Raw genomic sequence first — 18,139 nt, forward strand, 5'->3', positions numbered from 1 at the left:
TGAGATATTTGAAACCTGTTGGAGAGTGCTGACTTGTTGGATTTTTTGGATGGATTTCTTTTTCTTTAACAGGAAGGAGGAAGCTGGCTCTGGTTAAAACCCAAAGTTCTGGGTTCACAAACTGTGTAGACATTCTGCATCTTTCTTCTTAGTGTCATTCCGTTATGAAAGTGGAAAAAGGAGTAGCTTAGGCTGGTGTAAAACAATTTTATCAGGGCCATGTTTCAAGATAACTTAAATGCTTTTATATAGAAACTGTTTATAGTGGAGGAATTAATTACTGTTTTATTAAAAATGTATTATTACCCTCAGAAACTCTGTGAAGGAGGCTTAGTTCTTGGCTTTGTACATACCTGAGCCTCACTGAGTCCAGTTTCCCATGGGTGGCTTTTCTGAGTCATTCTGTTGCTCATTTATATGAATTATTTCTCCTAAAGTGAACTGATTGTCTCATCGGTGTCATGACAGATAAGGCATCTGCCTTTAAATGTGAAAGCACCAGCTGTACCTGTGTACACCTTGTATGGGGTATCTTACCTTAACTAAACTCACAGGTTCTACCTCTTAGCTTAGGCATGTCAGCTGTCCCTGTCCAGAGAACAACTACCACACTTGCCCTTTGCACTGGAGTTGATGCTGTTGAAGATGTAAGTACAGAATAAGCCATTAAAGCTGAAAATTGGAGTATCTGCATTTTGGTGATGGTCAGAACAACTGGAGTTGTCAGACTGTCCAGCTTTTAACGTGCAGTGGTCAAGTGTCAAAGTCAGCTTTGTGCCAGCTTTGGTTGCCAAAGCAGGATGGCAGGAGTGAGGACAAGCCTGTAATGCTCAGTTGATATAAGCAGATTTGCTTATATTATGCTTATATATGCTTGCATTCAGCTACTGGTAACAACGGTTAAGGCAAGAACTTAAAGCTACATGGGTTTTGGAGTATGCTTAAATCTTTATTTATTGGAGTGCAGCTGGAGTCCAAGCAGTTCCAGATTGGCAGAATCGTGCAAGCTGTGGAAGAGGTGTCAGAAGGGTAATTGATGGTTGCCCAACCAGTCAGGCACCCACACATGCAGTGTTAAAGTACTGAATCCTGATTTGTCTTTTGGGGTCATGACAAGTTGGGAACTGCAGCCAACAACAGCTTTGCTGTTTCTTGAAAGAAAATAAAATGCTTTTTTAAAATTAACTTGTTAAATTTGATGAGTAAGTTTAAAAGCAGAATTTGCAGTTGTTTGGATTATGGTCTGGTCTCTGCTTAAATTTAGTTCTCTGCAAAAACTGTCCTGGTTTGCAGAGGTAAAGTTGTGAGAAGATTTAGGTACAGCTTTTCAGAAGTTAGCTGTTAACATGCCTGTACAGAGAATCTCCCAAGCGGATTAAGTGCAGTAGCATGGTGTTTATTAAAAGATCCCCTCCACTCATGATCCTTTCAGGTACTGGGTTCTTGCACTGGCTATACCAAGTGTCTGGAGAAAGGGTCAAACAAATGCACAAGAGCTCTGTATTTGAGTGCTTCACTGTCACTTGAGAAATGCAAAGAAAATGAGGCATTTTTGGTTTATTCAAAAATTACAAAAAAATGTAACACTAGAACTTAAGGATAAGTGAATAATCCCCTTTGTCAGATGTGCTGAGCATAAAGCCTGCAGTGCAATTTTATAAAATAGAACACAGCTTGGATGTGTGCTTAATCCCACTGTAAGAATTGATTCCATTCCTTGAGTCATCTTCTTTTGGATCTGGCTGGGACATGATAGGAACAGATTCAAGTGCCCTTTTCTTCTGTACTCTGTGCAACACAATTCTGTAGACCCCTGTTACGGAGCTGCGTGCGCCTCTTCCCCGGTTGTTTTGAATGTGCTGTTCTGTGATTCCCAAATCTTCCAGAATATTTTTCACTTCCATTTCTTCTTCTTTGAGTGTACTGACGTCTGATAAATACTTTGGATCCAGTTTAAATGTCTGTAAGGGTTTGGGGAACTGTATTCCTTGCATCCATTCACTGTTCATAATCAGTTTGACAGAGTATCGCTTGGTTGGTACTGGCTGAAGGACACCTTTTATCAGTTTCTGGCAATTTTCTGAGAGACAGGGAGGCAAAGTGTATGTGCCTTCAAGAATGCACTTTTTCAGTTTGCCTACTGTATCTGCCCGGAATGGCATGCTACCTGTCATCATGAAGTATAAGAGGATTCCCAGTGCCCAGATGTCTACATAGATGCCAATATAGTTTTCATCTCGGAAGAGTTCAGGAGCGGCATAAGGAGGAGAGCCACAGAAAGTTTTTAAAGTTTCATCTCTTTTACTTATTGTGCTGAATCCAAAGTCTCCCACCTTAACACAGGTGTTACTGGTGTAGAAGACGTTTTCTGCTTTCAGGTCCCGGTGAATGATATTATTGTCATGCTGTGGAAGAAGAGGAAAAGTTGGTATTGGTTTGTTCCCAAGAAAGTTCTCAATGGCTACCTCTAATTTGTTAATTACCCCATGGGAGAAAGGGAGTTATCTTGGGCAAAGTCAGAAACTAGTATTGCAGTTGGAAGATATAAATAAATTTAACTTAATTCTCCGAAGATAGGAGAAGAATTGAGTAGGGGGAGAAGAAGGATGCTGGGACTTTTTAAGCACAGCAGTCTCAACTTGTTAACTAATCATAACTATTTTCATGAAGCAAATGTATGAGGGCAGTGTGGCTTATTCTACAAGAGACATCTTCATGTGCAAAATATGTTCAAATATGTGCAAAATAAGTTCACAGCACTTGTTTTTGCAGTTACTACATGTAACTTACAGATTTAAGCATTTAGTTCACCAACTGAACATTATCACAGATAAAGTAAGAAAGTTGTGACAATGACATTCTGTGATCTAATGTCCTGTGAGGAATTGGTGATGGCAGGAGAAAAGGACCATAGACTTGTGCCTCGTAGTATTTCATTTTGCAGGACACCCAAGTTTAGTGGTGTCTTCTAGTTTTAGAAATATAAAATACATACACCGTAACTTCTACTTTTTTTCCCTTGGAAATGTCAGAAGTAGCTAAGGACTCAAACTGAACTTTTTGTCTTGATTAAGTAAGAGTTTAGATTCATCTTTGGAATAACTAGAAGGAATGGATGAGCACTCTCTGCTTTATCCTTTGGAGTAACATCGTGCAGTATCTGGAGGCAATAAGGCAACCCTTTGGCATCCTATTTCAACTCTCATCAGTAACAGCCAGGGACCCTCTGTCCTTGTGGACTGGCAGCAGTGAGATGGGATTTATGTAACCTGGATGTGATGACTTAGCAAAAGTGAAATGTGCAGAAGCCTTTATGTACAAGTGAGGAGGTTAGCCAGCTCAACAGTCTGTGTTTAATTCTAAGAAATAGATGTGGTGTAATTCTGACACGTAAATTCAGTTCCTGTAGCTGCAGGGTGCCTGCCCTGTGAATAAGGTGTTGAAGCTAATCCACCAGTTAAAGCACATACGATCATTTAATCAAAAACCGTAAGAAATGCATGCTGTTTATGTAAGCCACGAGCAGCGTGCGATGCAGTTTCTCTATGTCTGACCTGGGAACACCCTTGTTCCTGACTTCGCCAGAAGCTACTACGTGGCAAGGAGAACATGAGCCACCGGAGGGCACCCTGAGCCAATTTTAACGAATGCTACGTCTCAGACTTGTAGAACAGTTCTCCGTGTTTTTATTTTTTTGAAGTAGCTGTAATTACTCTGCAAAGTTTAGAGGAGATGTACCGAAGTAGTTAACTGCTCCTTTTCTGCCTTGACAAGGTGCTTCGGGCTCCATACAGATAGCATCATCCTAAGTGTATATACTGAAGACTAGGCAAGAAGTGACTTGCTGGGTCAAACCTCACAGATTTGCATTGAAGTAAGGACCAGGAACTGACAGTCTTTAAGTGGCAGACTCCCATATTCATTAATAAGTAAGCCGGATGTTTGCAACACCTAAGCAGCCTCTCTGGAAGCAGAAGAGTGACTGATGCTATGTTTTGAAACAGGGAGAGAAGAAACAAAGCTTTGTTCACTGGTGCCCACAGCGCCTTAAAGCAAACGGAACACTGTTGCTAAAAGCATGATTCCACCACCCAGGTGTTCCCAGTTCAGCCTCCTTCTAAAAGCTGTCAACAGAGAGGCAGTAACTCGAGGTGGATGTGAAAACTCTCAGATACCTTTAACATAGCTCTTCTGTAGCTGTTTTGCTTCAGGCTGTGGGCCTGAAGTTTTGGCTAACAGTAAACCTACTGTTGAAAGTCAAAAGAAATATCCACAAAATGTACTAAGAGTAGTGAGTGCCTGTGTAAGAGCAACTTACCATGTGCTTCACAGCAGACACAATCTGGGAGAAGATTATTTTACACTCTGTTTCTAGCAGCTTTCCTTCTGTACTGATTTTAGTGAAGAGCTCCCCACCTCCTGCATACTCCATCACCAGGTGCAGTTTTGAGAGCGTCTCCACCACTTCATACAGCCTGATTATATTTGGGTGGTGCAGCTTTTCCATGCTGGATATCTCACGAGACAGCAAACGTTGAGTCTTCCGGTCTAGCTTTGTCTTGTCCAAAATCTTAATTGCAACTTTCTCTGAGAAGAAAAAAATTTTTTCCATGTTGTTAATGCAATAGGTACAAACAGTAATACTATTTACTTACAACTATGTTTGGTTGTAGAAGTGCAGTAAAATTTCTCCTCATTAGTATAAACTAAGTTGCAGGGGCCTACCTGCACTCTTCCACACAACCCCTGCCCCTTTCTGTCTAGGACATTCTATTCAGTGCTGAGGAAGCTGAAAGCTGGTAGAGTATTACAAGGGCTGATCAAATCATCTGCCTTGGTGTGCTTCGCTGTGAGAGGTCTGAAGGTACAGCATCTGGTTTTGGTGTCCAGTGCTGGTAGAGAAAGTCTGTGCTTTTCTTGTTAGCTCAGAGCTCCTCAGATGAGCCAGGTACTTGGGGGCTAATAGAGGTGCTAAATTTCGGTGCTTTGTTTCAGACCAGACAGACAAACTTGCGGGGAATTTAGAGGCTTTGGCTATTTTATTCTGAGCAGTGAAGTAGAGTAAGTCGCAGGGATCCTGTAAAACAGCAAATCTAGCCAGCATAAGCTGTTCTGGTAATACAAAGCTGCTATTAAGTCCTACATGTTTCTGGAGCATATCTAAAGTGAAGCCAAGGGCCATAAACCACATATTTATATATCTGCAGCTGCACCACATCATCAGGGTAGCTCAGAGCAGTATGAGTAGGTCAGTCACAATTGCCCTTATGTTTCTATATTAGTCTGTAGGTTACAGCTTTTGTCTTTGCTCTTCTGAATACAGCTGCTATTTGAAGGATTAGTCTGGTTAAAACAGGTTTACAGTGGCTTTGTATAACTTGTCAGGACAGCAAAATTAAAATGCATCACAGCAAGAAAAACAACTATTCCTGGCAAGAAGGGATTTCTGGGGTTTTTTGGTTTGGTTTTTTCCCTCAAGACTATCTTAGTCAAACAATCAGATTTCTTACTAATTAATCACTTTCAATAAATCTTTTAGAAAAAAAACTTCACCTTGGTTTCTAGTAAGCGGGAATAAATTAGGAAAAAAGGTATTGTTCACTTGTTGCTGTAAGAAAAGAGTGAGAAGGCTATTACATTTGTACACATGTTCTGGTATAAAAGCATTTAAGACTTTTTTACTGAATGTGATTAAGTTTTTAACTCAAGTTTAGTATTTCAATATACATAAAGGAGATGTTAAGGATACTTATGCATGTAAAGGATACTTACGCATGTACCTGTACAGATCAAGAAAACGCCACATTTGGTATATTTACATTTTTTTAGTATGATACATGCATCAATTGATATCCCTACTGAAGTGCAGCAGATGCTTGAAGCACATGTGATTCTTGTGGTGGAAGGTGCTGAATTATCCCTTTATGTGCCTGTTTTCAGGAGTCTGTGCTAGTACAGGGCAGTTTTCCCAGCCACACTGCTTCTCTATGACTTGTTCCATGCTTTCTAGGGAGCCCCTCAGGGAAGCAAGTACCTCCTGCACGGTGTGGAGGTGGGGTGAACCAGGAGGAAATGCAGCTACTGACAGTGGTGCTGGCAGCACTCTGACTGCTGACCTAGTGAAAGACCCTCATCATGTTCGTAGTACATTGATCTCTTAAACCAAGAGGGAAGAGCAGCAGCTTGCAGTAGGCTATATTTGTACAACTAAATGCTTACAATTCTTACAATCTCCACCATGTAATTTCATCATTGCATCTTGATCTTTAGAAATTGGGGATATTTGGGCGTTAAAATAAAGTATTCTAAGTTATATTTTTTTCCCTTTCATTTTGCTGGAATCTACTTTTCCTCGTGGTCAGTTTCCCTGCAAAGTTTTAAAAGGAAAAAGGAGGGGAAAAAAAAGATTTAGAACTAAGGGCCTGATCCTATTCAAACACCACCATAAATTCAGACCAAGCCCCTTTAAATCTACATCAGTGCAGTTGCAAATGCATGATATGCAAAGAAACCTAGAGTGCAAAAGATCTGGCACCTTCCTTTCCTATTCTGAACTCTTCCTTTCTCCTTCCAAACAATGCTTGGTTTACAAATCCTCTATTACTCTTGCTTAGCAGCTGTGCTGAACAGAAAGGCATTTTTAGCAGGCAGCTTATTTACCAAAATAATTACAAAAATAATTGAAAGAGATTTTGATTGACTATATGCAGTGTATGCTGAGGTCTGAAAAGTGCTAGGTGAAATCTTAGTAAGAGAAACTAGGAAAAGGTTGGGAAATAACTTCAGAAAGAAATGGTGTATGCTGTGATGGCAGAACAAAAAAAAACACAAAACCAAGTTAAAATTGCTTTAAAAAAAAAAGTAAACTGGGTGCCTGGACATTCCTACTTTTCCAATTTGTGTCACGTTCGATGGACTTCTTGCTAGCTGTAAATTTTTGATGCTCTTAATTACTTCTATTCAGCTGTGCTCTCACTCTTCCTTTGTCAGCTGGAAGGCATGTAAATAAAGGTTATACAGGGCTTAGGAATGTAACAGTCCTTAGCAAGAAACTCCATGGATATCTGGAGAAAATCTCTGCCAAAATTCAGGTTAATATAGTGGGCAATGCCCCTGAATAACACAATACACATAGAAACATAAATCAGAAAAGACCTCTAAGATCATAAAGTCCAACCTGTCAAGTCCACCGCTAAATGTTGTTCCTAAATGGCACATCTACACATCTTTTAAATACCTCCAGGGATGGTGACTTCATCAGTTCACTGTGGAGCCCATTCCAAGGCCCAACCACCCCTTTGGTATAGAAATTTTTCCTAATGTCCAACCTAAACCTCAGCCTTCCCTGGCACAATTTGAGGCCATTTCCTCTTGTTCTGTCCCTTGCTACCTGGTAGAACAGGCCAACCCCCACCTGGGTACACCCTCCTGTCAGGCAGTTGTACGGAGTGAAATGGTCTCCCCTGAGCCTCCTTTTCTGCAAGCTAAACACCCCCAAATTCCTCAGCTTTTCCTCAAAGGACTTGTGCTCCAGACCCTTCCACAGTTCTCTTGACCTTTGGACCCACTCCAGCACGTCAATATCTCTCTTGTAGTGAAAGGTCCAAAACGAATGAAACACAGGATGTGACATGTAGCCTCACCAGTGCCCAGTACAGGAGGACAATCCCTGCCCTGGTCCTGCTGGCCACACTATTGCTGATCCAGGCCAGGATGCCATCAGCCTTCTTGGCACCTGGGCACACCCTGGCTCATGTTGAGCTGCTGTCACCAGCACCCCCAGGTCCTTCCCAGCCCCTCTGTCCCAGCCTGTGGCGCTGCCTGGGGTTGTTGTGACTCACGATCAGGACCCAGCACTTGGCCTTGTTGAACCTCACACCATTGGCCTCAGCCCATGGATCCAGCCAGTCCAGACCTCTCTGCAGGGCCTTCCTGCCCTCCAGCAGATCAACACTCCTGCCCAACGTGGTGTCACCAGCAAACTGACTGATATTAATCAAGGCTGGCTCCAGTACTGAGGCCTGTGGAATTCCACTAGTGACCAGCCCCAGATGGATGTAACTCCATTCAGCACCACCCCCTGGGTCCAGCCAGCCAGCCAGCCAGCTTTTTATCCAGTGAAGAGAGCACCTGTCCAAGCCATGGGACATGGCATCCACATCATAGCACCAAAGATTATTCTGTTGTTTTCTAAACAACCAAGACAGCCCTGGTGAGGGAAACAGGGTTCATCACCCAGTATGATCCTGAAGTTTTTTCCTCTCTCTTTCTCCCTCTCTCCCCCCCTCCCTCTTCTAGAAATCACGTGTCCTGCTGCAACAGATCACAAGGGCAACAGAAAAGCACATAGATGTAGTTGTTACAAAGGCTCATCTTAGTAAAAAACCAAAATTGTTTCTTTTTTTGATACAGGATGACATGTAAGGAGAGAGACCACACAAAACTGGCAGTAACTGAAGAGCTGAACAGCACTCTGACACATATACCACCCTCTACCACAGAGATCCAAACAGTATTAATGATGAAGCCTTTTATTTACATAATCAGATTTAAAAAAAAGACTTGCACTCATTAATACTGTGTAGGAACATCATTTCATTGCCAACACAACAATGTGTATCTACTGCAAAAAACAGAATCTTCTTTGTGTGTGGTGGTGGTGAGTGTGTATACATGAATCCCTGTGTGCACCTTCCTGTTCTTCTGTCCCTGTACTGTATTTTATTAGATACAGATAAGCTCACAGGCAGAAACAAGTCAGAAAATGTTTATCTTTCTTTCTTCCTTCCCCATGGCAGTTACAAACTTAGCATCAATAAATCAACTCCCTTTCTAGTGAATATTTGAACCAAAAAAGTTACAAACAAACAAAAGAAAAATAATTTGAGAGATTTCTGTTGAAAAAGAACCTTTTCCAGAAAAAGTACAGTTTTGGTTTTGGTATTTAGTTTGTCTTAGCATACTGTATTCACTGAAGTTCAAAATTTTTCAATCAGCTCTACTCAGATACTAAAGCAACCTGTATCCTAAGTAAGCTCAGCAAGTAAAGGGTTCATCCTGATCAAATTTCTAACTGCCTTTCATTAGCATTCCTTATGTTCCCAGTACAGGAGCAGCACTTCCTCCAACAGTAAGCACAAAACAGTTAACTCTGGAAGAAAAAAAAAAATCACAGAAGAGGAAACAACTTGTTGTGGGCCAAGTAAAACAGAGATGCTTTGCTGAAACAAGCATAACCAAAAAATCAACACACAGTTAAAGCAACCCTTGGGTGTTGGCAAGCTTAAATGTACTTAAAATTAAGTACCAACAGTTGCCCACTTAGATTCCCAGTGCAGCAACTGCTGCACCCGAGTGATAATTGTGACTTTTCACCCCTCTTATATCTGGGCTGAAAGAGGTTATTAGAGAAAATAACAACAGATAATACAGTTTGGGGGCATATCTCATTCTCTCACCTGTAAGAGGATGAAGGGAAGGGGAGCAAATCAAACTGAAAAGTAAAGACTGTGAGAAGAAAAGCAAGACAGTAGTGTACAAAGATAGAGAGAACACCAGTCACCCTGATGGAAAACAACAATTTGTATTATTGTCAGACAAAGGCAGAAGAAGAAAGAGGACAGCTGATAGTTAAAATGAGAAAAATAACAGACAATTCAACACAGTTTGGCAATACTAGAGCTTGTTTCCCTGCACCTGTTCCTCCTATAGTCCCATCCCAGCTTTTTACAGTGAAGAACCATCAGCAAATGAGTAGTAAAGTAGGCATAACACTTCTCACCAAAATTACTGTGACCAAATACAATTTTTGTCCATACTAGTAAAATTTATGATGAAACAAAGGAAGCCTTGCTACCTCTGGCTGCAGGCAGGAGCATGCCTGGCCCACTGTCCTGGGCGTTCATCACCTGTATCCCTGCAGGCCAGGAGCTGGGGCAGGGGAGAGGGCAGATGGACAGGGCAAGTTGTAGGAGGGGAGGCACAACACCACACTTCTAAGTGTGGAGTGTTTGAGCCACAGGATGAGATGTGTTAACTCCATGAAGTGCAGTGATGACCTTCTCCTGTAATAGCTTCCATCTAGAGAAAATATGCCTAGTTTCTTTAAAGCCTAATCCAACCCTGAGCATTCATGTATGACTCTGCCTATAGATAAACTCAGTAACATTAAAAAATACACACACACACTATATATGTGTTTAGGGTTCACACAGCATCTTTCTTCCCATTGGAAGCTATTTATATACAGCACTCAGCATGCAATGGTGCCTACCTTTGGTCAGGGAATGAATTCCAAGCTTCACTTGTGAGAAATTCCCATTTCCTATTTCTCCTCTGACTCGATAGAAGGCAATTCTCTTTCCCAGGGTTAATTCTTTGACCACTTTTTCATTATGAGACATATCCTGCATTAGTTTCTCAAAGGGGGTCAGCCTGTTTTGTCTGCCCTCTTCATCTCCTTCATGGCACTCCAGGTGCCCATCATCTTCTCTGCTGTCCTCGTGATGCCACCTGGAACAGCGGTATTTTCCAAGACTTGCTTCATTCACATATCCTGTTGTCATAGTCTATAGGGTAATCACTTCCCCATTTAACAAGATGTCCTGAAGTTTAAATGAAGTAATTCTGTATGAATGTGCAATCCTGCACATTATGAACACTGTGACAAATGCAGCAAAAGAAAAAAAACAAAACAAAACAAACAAAAAAAAAACCAGCTTACAGAAAGTCCAAAGACTAGTTTGAAGATTTGTAAATTTGTTCAAAAACAAATCTGGCACATCTACATATTGCACCTCTTGTTCAAAATCAGAGATAAAACTGGAAGCTGTATACATCCATTCCTCACTAGCAGATTTAGTGTGTCAGGATCTTCAGCTGCAAGGTAAAAGAGGCTTTGCAATTAAAACTATGAACTTTGTGCAAGAAAGCAGTGGGGTGCTCACTGTCTATGCAGTACATTTGACACATGCAAAATATGTGACACAAATTTTCAGACTTTAGCTTGATGCTTTGAGAACTAACTTGATAGATAAAGGTCAAACAGAAAGCTGATTAATTGCTCTGAATAAATCTAGATACTTCTAGTTAATTTTGAATAGCTGACCTTAAGAGCGTAGTTCTCCTTAATTCTGGTAGAAGTCCAAAAGCTAACTGTAGGGATTGCCTTTGATTCATTCTTCAGCCTGTGAGCTTGTCACTGTACCTTGGAAATGTCACTTGGTGTTGAAGCCTTGCTGTAAAAACTACGTTGCCCCTCCGTTTCTTTCCCATGGTGTGTTCAACAAAGCAACTGATTCTGGAAGATGACAGGAAAAGCATAATCTGTGCACCAGGCAAAGGAAATGCTGCGCCTCAGTATCCCTGCAGTCACATGGCAGGACAATACAGGATTAAGTAACTGCAATGTCACGTTAACCCTCCTTTATTTAGATGAGCTTTCTTTAATGCCTTGAGCCTTCTCAAAATTTTGCCAGACGCGTGATGTTCCTAAGCAGACATATGAAGAAAGTATATAAAACCTTTACATAACAGCCATACACTTCACTGAATGACAGCATGACCCATACCGTTTCACCAGTTTAACTCTGGCAGCACAGACATAGAAGTACTTACCCTAAATACACGAGCAACCACTTACCCTTAAAGCAGCACATCACTTTTCTCTTCTTTACCTTTCTTTTTTAACCTTGAAAAGCAGGAGTTGATCAGCAAACGCTGATCATGCAGCCACACGCCTGAGGGTGGTGAGCTGGGCACGAGAGCTCTGAGACAGCACAGGCAGTGGCAACGCTCACCTCCCCGGCTCTCAGCCTGCAGCACTCCCGACTGGTGGACACGGGAGACACCCGACTGCCAGAGCAGATGCACCCGACTGAGGGGGAGTGAATCAGACCAGTAAGTAACTCAATGCCTGAAGCTTAGGTAGACAGTCACCTAAGGTGCCACACTAGCAGAGGGCATGTGACATTTGCCAGGTGGAGCTGCCCTCTAAACCCCCCCAATCTCCTGTGTGAGCAAGAGGAAGAGAGGTCAGAGGCACGACCTAAGGGCAAAGAAAAGGCAGCTGATGATAGTTTGATTAAATGGGAACTGGGGTGGCACAGAAGCACTCATCTGCTCCTTCAGAGAGGCCAAGGTGACCAACCCAGGCTCTGGGACACTGCTTCTTGCCTTGAGACACATTGAAGAAATTTTGCAAGCCACTTCACCTCTCTGTGCTGCAGCCACGTTTCCAACAGACAAATCTGCCTCAGGGTGAGGCAGAAAGCCTGGCTTCTCCTTCCCCTCAGAGTCCGTGACTCTCTCACCTCTCTGAACCAGGGATGCTTCTTACTGTGTGTGCTGCAAACTTAACTGATGCAGTTTGTAACTGGAACAGAGGGAAAATGTACTTCTTCCAGAATGCCTTCACTACTCTTTTTGGCTTACTCATGTTTGAAGAAAAGGGCCCTTTCATGGCTGACATAAACTTAAAATAATGCATAATTGTATTATTCTCTGGATGTAAATAGAGTGAAACCCATGAAAAATACTGTATGTATACATACAGCCAAATGGCCAAATCCCGAAATTCTTATTAGGGAAGAGACCAAGTGACAAATGAGAAAATTATTCTCCCACCAAGCCGATATTTCTTAGCACCAAATGTTCCTCCTAATTTTATTATTTTATACCTCAGAGGAAAAAATCTATGTGGAAGGACACTCCATCCACTGAAAACTGAAAACCTAAACCCACACCTTACATTCTGTTTTTCCTCCATTTGGGAAAAGGACGGTTTCTTGCAGGATGGCCTGAATTCTGGCCCACAGTTGTTTTCTGCTTTAACCTGTTTGACATCACAATTGTAAAAGTATTTCAGGTAATAAAAAACTCTTTACATGAAATTTCACTATTTCACAGTTTAAATGGTGGATGACACTCTAGCAGAGCAGGGAAGCCACTCATCTGCTGTACAGTGTCACAGCAATTCAGAGGCAGAATTCTGGCCCCATTCTGCTCTTTGATCTTGAGAACAGCAGCACAGGTTGTCCGTATGAAAAGCCTGGAAACCTCCACAAGCAATGTCAGGCATGCCATGTACAAACTATAAACTATTATTTAAACAAGTGTCTTTAGTTGGGCAGTAACATCCTCATAACCAGAGAATAGCTGTAACTTACGGCTATAGCCTCTAGAGTGGCAGGTATGGACAACTGTGCTCCTGCAAAAGAAGAAACACAGAACTACTACCATCTTCTGCAAAAAATTATTGCAGTTAACTGGCTGTGCAGAAAAGGCTGACTAAGAAGAAGGATTTCCTTCAAAAAACTTGTGTAGACAAGCCCCTCCTGAACATTCCATCAAAGCACAGAAGGCAGCTAGCCAGTCCACATGGATCACAGAGACAAACCACATGGGAATGCCAGAACCCTGTCAGGACAGAGGAGCCAAGAGAAAGGTAAAACTACATTGAGGCATCAGCACACAGCTCTTCCTGAATTTGCTCCTGCAGAATTTCTCCTGTGGCTCAACATGCTCTTTTTTAGAGCACAGCCTACCATTAATCTCCCTTTCAGGACTGACGCTTAATTTTCAACCCTGCAACCTCCTGGCACTTGGCCAACTGGATAGGCTTCCCCTGTCTTTTGAGATGAGCTATTTCAGTATACCTGGTGTTAGCAGTACATATACCATCTATTTATGGCCTACATTCCTTCCTGTAATCAAACCCAGCAAAATCTATCCTGGTATCATATAAAAGGGCACTGACTGTAAAAGAAAATAATTCTAAGACAGAGGAAAAGCAAGGAAATCAAGAGTGATCCAAATACAATGAAGGACCAACAATTCTTTTTCTCCAGTCTGGCTGACTGGTGACCTGAAGAACCTCTCAAGAATTTATCTGACCAAATAGTAACTTTAAAAAACAAAATAAGCGAACAAAAGAAAACCAAAACCAAACCACCATAAAAAGCAACACAAGACAGATTGAACAAACGTATCAATCCTTTAAGACCCGTGCCAGCCTAACACTGCTGCAGGCTCAGTTTAAACCCTGTATCACAACTCTGAGGAAGTTCTGAATGAAGGGGAAAAGAATTAAACCAAGAAAGAGATCACTGGGTATACAGACTTTGGTTCCTAAAATCCCATCTTCACAGATATATGAAAAATGACCTGATTTTAACCAGCTTTGAATGGAGCACATGAAAGCACAGAAGCAGTTAGACCAGCGCTCCAAGCACTGTGTTTTACAAATTGGTCTCTTTCATTAAACCTGTCTTTCATAGAGGCAAAAAGCCACTTGGCTTTGAGTGCTTAAACTGCTGCAGCTCCTATTACAGTAAATGTGAAGGAAGTCACACTGGAGGGTCTCTTACCACTCATTTTGTCAGAATACCAGGTGGTTTTAATGAGGATGTTACTGGATATTGCAACTCATTCACTAGAGCTCCCTTTTCAGCCCCTCTGCTGTCTAGTTTGAAGAGATGAAGATTTTTAAGGTATTTCCCTAGGGTAGGGGATTAGTTCAGTTTTTTTAAATCCCTTGAAGAACAGCATGTCTCGTGGTTAGTAGATTACATGCACCATGCGCCCAGCTCTGGAACAAAACTGAATTTAAAGTAGCAGGGATTTTTTTTAAGTCATCTGCAAGAAAAATATTGACCCCTTTTTTTTAATCATAGCTTTGAAAGTTCAGTTGTTGCAAGAAAATACCAACAACCTAGTATACTCGTGTGTATAGAAGACCTATCTTTTATAGAAGATGAGAGCCCAGCAGAACAGTCCCCCAAGACCTGTGGCACAGACCACAGGTGACACAAAAGCTCTACTGTACAGACAGACACCACAGGGAAAGTAATAGCTCCACTTCCTTGCTTATGCTCAAGTAATATTGAATGCATGGCTGTTGTGGCCAAAGGAAGTCAACATTTGCCCTGAGCCAACAAAGTTTGCCCTGAGCACATTTTTTTGATTTACATGAGAAGCACTTTCAGTCTTATTTCTGTGAATGCCAGAAAACAGAATGACTATATAAAATACACCCCAGAGCTTCATGTGAATTGTTAAAAAAACCCAGCTATTCAAAATACAAAATATAGCGTGTTTCCAGGCTGAACACAGACCTGTATGTTCCCAGCTCGAGTAGGAGGAAATACTAACAGAACCTCCAGAAACAACCTGCCCTCTCTGCCCAGGCCCACACACCACCCATTTCCATATATCCCAGAATTGCTACTGTTAGCTGGCACAGCATCCTGTTTGCCAGTTATCACTTGATGAAAACCAGACACAATGAACTCCATTCTTATCACCTTCCTGCTGTGCCTGGGAATGTTTTGATAACAGCCACAGTGATGAGCCTGGGCTGGCAGGTGGGCAGGGCATCACTGCTGGTTCTGTGCTGCTGCACTGGACAGGCTGGAACTACAGAGTGAACTTGAGCTGAAGGGACTGTGACCTGTAGATGACATGGGAGCAGGTACCTCTCAAAGTGTCTGTGGCTGCAGTTATGACTGTGTCACAGCAGGTTCACCTCTGGAGGTATTACGACTCATGGAGGCCACACTGGAGTTGGTGCACCTCAAAGGGCTGTGCCTGAGTGAATCTATGCCACAGCAGGTATAGCCCTGAGGAGACTGTGGCTCATAGATATGGCTCCACTTGAAGCAGGTGCAGCCCTAAGGCACTTCAGACTATGGGTAAATCCAAGCTGCAGCAAGGGCTTGGGGAACAATGTCAAACCATGACATGTTGGACTCGATCACCTTAAGAAGAATCTTTTCCAACCTAAATGATTCCAATGTTCTTAGCCTAAGACATGGCATTGTTTTCCCACAAATATTAACAGGGAATATTAACATATGCATCAGCCCTGGCTGAAACAGAACATAAACACCTTCAAGGCTTCTGTACAAAACCTCACTTATTGGCCACAGCACCAAGAAGGGACGCAGGAAGAGATAACAAACAGTGGCACAATGAAATCCTGTTCTACACGCCATTATCAAACCAAAAAAACCCAAGAAATCCTGGTGTAAAAAGAAAAAAACAGCCAAAAAATACCCCTCCCCACTGGAACACACTAACTCTTGCCTGCAACTTAATTCTGTAATTGTGACTTAGAGCAGATGACAGGGGACTCTGCAACCTATTTAGAAGTTTAATAAGTCTGAGCCCTTCATACTGAAGTAGAATACAGGTGGATGCTTACTCAAGTGTCCCCTAACCTCAGCAGAAAGACTAAAACCTTCATCTTTTGGATTGACCCCACAGTCATTCTGGGATGGATCCCTAAAGACAAAAACAATTACTTAGAACCTGATGGAACAGGATCTCTCAAGGCTTTTACCTGACCAGCCCATTGCCAGACCTGCTGACTGAGCATTATCCAGCACAGGTCACTGCAGCACAAAACTATAGATCTAAGCAACCTCCCACATTTATTTAGTCAAACTTCCTTCTTGCCGAAACCAGAAATGAGAAATAGAGGAAAACCACACTGGTGTGCCCTATTCTGTGGTCCACCCCTAAAAGGTCTCTCCATGATCTTCAACAAGCAGTCACTGGCTGTGTCCCCGAGTGCTACAGCCTGACCCACAGAGACCCATGCAGAGGGAACCCCAGGCTGGGCCAGCACAAGCATTCACCCACCCAGGTTGCCAGCGCCTGTGTGGCAGCAGCAGCTCAGGGAGTCCTGCAGGGCCACTGACAGGCACTTCATGCAACACTGGTGTCAGGGTGCAGCACAAACTCACCTTCCCACCTCCCCAGGGGTTATCTGCTGACAGGCTGGAGCAAGCTCTTGGCGAGATGAAGGAAGGCTGCAGAGAGCCCTCAGCAGTCAGAGCTTACATAACCCTGCCAACACAGGTTGGGTGCCACCCAGCTAGTGGAGTCTCACATCAAATCTGCTGTCTGCAGTGTACAGGCCATATGGAAAAGATAATCAAAGCATAGCAATCAATGTAACATAAACAGTACCAAGCAAGTATATTAAGACTTGTGAAATAGAAACTAAAATGGGGGGGTGGGGGGGTGGAACTCCTTTCATCCTTTCACAGCAATGCTGATAAAACAGCTAGAAAGAGAATTAAAATTAATTAGTCTTTGAATTGTGCAGAAGATAACATTAAAAACAAAGAAAAATAAGAATTTATTAGTAGAACCCATTGATTTTCCAGGTCTTTGAAATACATGGGAGGGATTAATTTGAAGTCTGACTGTATTTTGAAATTAAATTTTCCCTTTCAAAACTTTAGCCTGGCCAGTCTATTTTGTTTCCTTCTTTGACGTATAATGCAAATGAGGTCAATTTAACTCAGAATTGTTCTTCCAAGATAAAATCAATTTCCATTAAGTATGTATTCTGAGTCAACAGGCATGCAACAAAGTCTTTATTAGCCTCTTAAATAACAGAAAAAAATTACATCCAATTTGGTTATTTCACTAAAATTTAGTTCGACTCATTTTTCAGTGAGAATAAAATAAATACTCTGGATAAAGCAAGCTATAGGCCAAGAAGTAAGAAACAGGCAATACTTAGAGTCCTGCTGAAATCACTGAAGAAATCAGTTTTCACTTACATCAAGAAAATGATTGCATATTTAGGCAGATACGCATTGCGAAGAAGATGGCCTGCAATAAAAACATCCTATCATTTTCAAGGAAGAGAAACCTAAAATGTGTTCTCATACAAGGAAAGCAGAAAGTGTTCTGGCTTATATTGTCTATCACAGTTTTCTTTCACTACTCCTCACTTACTAGTTGGGCCTTAGCAAATAGGAACAACTCTGGCTGATTACCTCTTACAAGGTAATCAAATTCAGTTGCATCACTCTATATGCACGACTCAAAAGTACTGAGTACTAAAAGGCTAAGCATTCTAAGGTCATTTTTCAATGTAACTGGACAGAATATAAGCAGCTGATATTATTCTCCAAAGACCTACTTGAAAATATATAAATCCTGCACTGCACTTTGAAATATACTTTACACTGACTGGAGTTTCCAATTGTTCAGAGTAATGTCTAAGACACTTGATATTTACCCTGAGTCAGTATTAACAAAACACTGCACTACAGTAATTATATTGGTCACTAATAGAAGACACAGATTTAGAAATATAGTACCCACATAAAAGTGGTAGGAG

General features: G+C 41.9%; 1 protein-coding gene across 1 annotated transcript; it reads right to left on the reverse strand.

Annotated features, from left to right (window-relative positions):
* Nucleotides 1-1,655: 1,655 nt before the first annotated feature.
* Nucleotides 1,656-11,178, reverse strand: NIM1K (NIM1 serine/threonine protein kinase; the record flags this gene model as incomplete). The annotated part of the gene is made up of 4 exons (XM_082302198.1): nucleotides 1,656-2,405; nucleotides 4,319-4,587; nucleotides 10,274-10,512; nucleotides 11,108-11,178. The coding sequence occupies 4 exons, from the start codon at nucleotides 11,176-11,178 to the stop codon at nucleotides 1,656-1,658; spliced, it is 1,329 nt and encodes a 442-aa protein (XP_082158324.1).
* Nucleotides 11,179-18,139: the final 6,961 nt, after the last annotated feature.

This window comes from Coloeus monedula, assembly GCF_965178545.1.
Source record: "Coloeus monedula genome assembly, chromosome: Z".
NCBI classification, from domain to species: domain Eukaryota; kingdom Metazoa; phylum Chordata; class Aves; order Passeriformes; family Corvidae; genus Coloeus; species Coloeus monedula.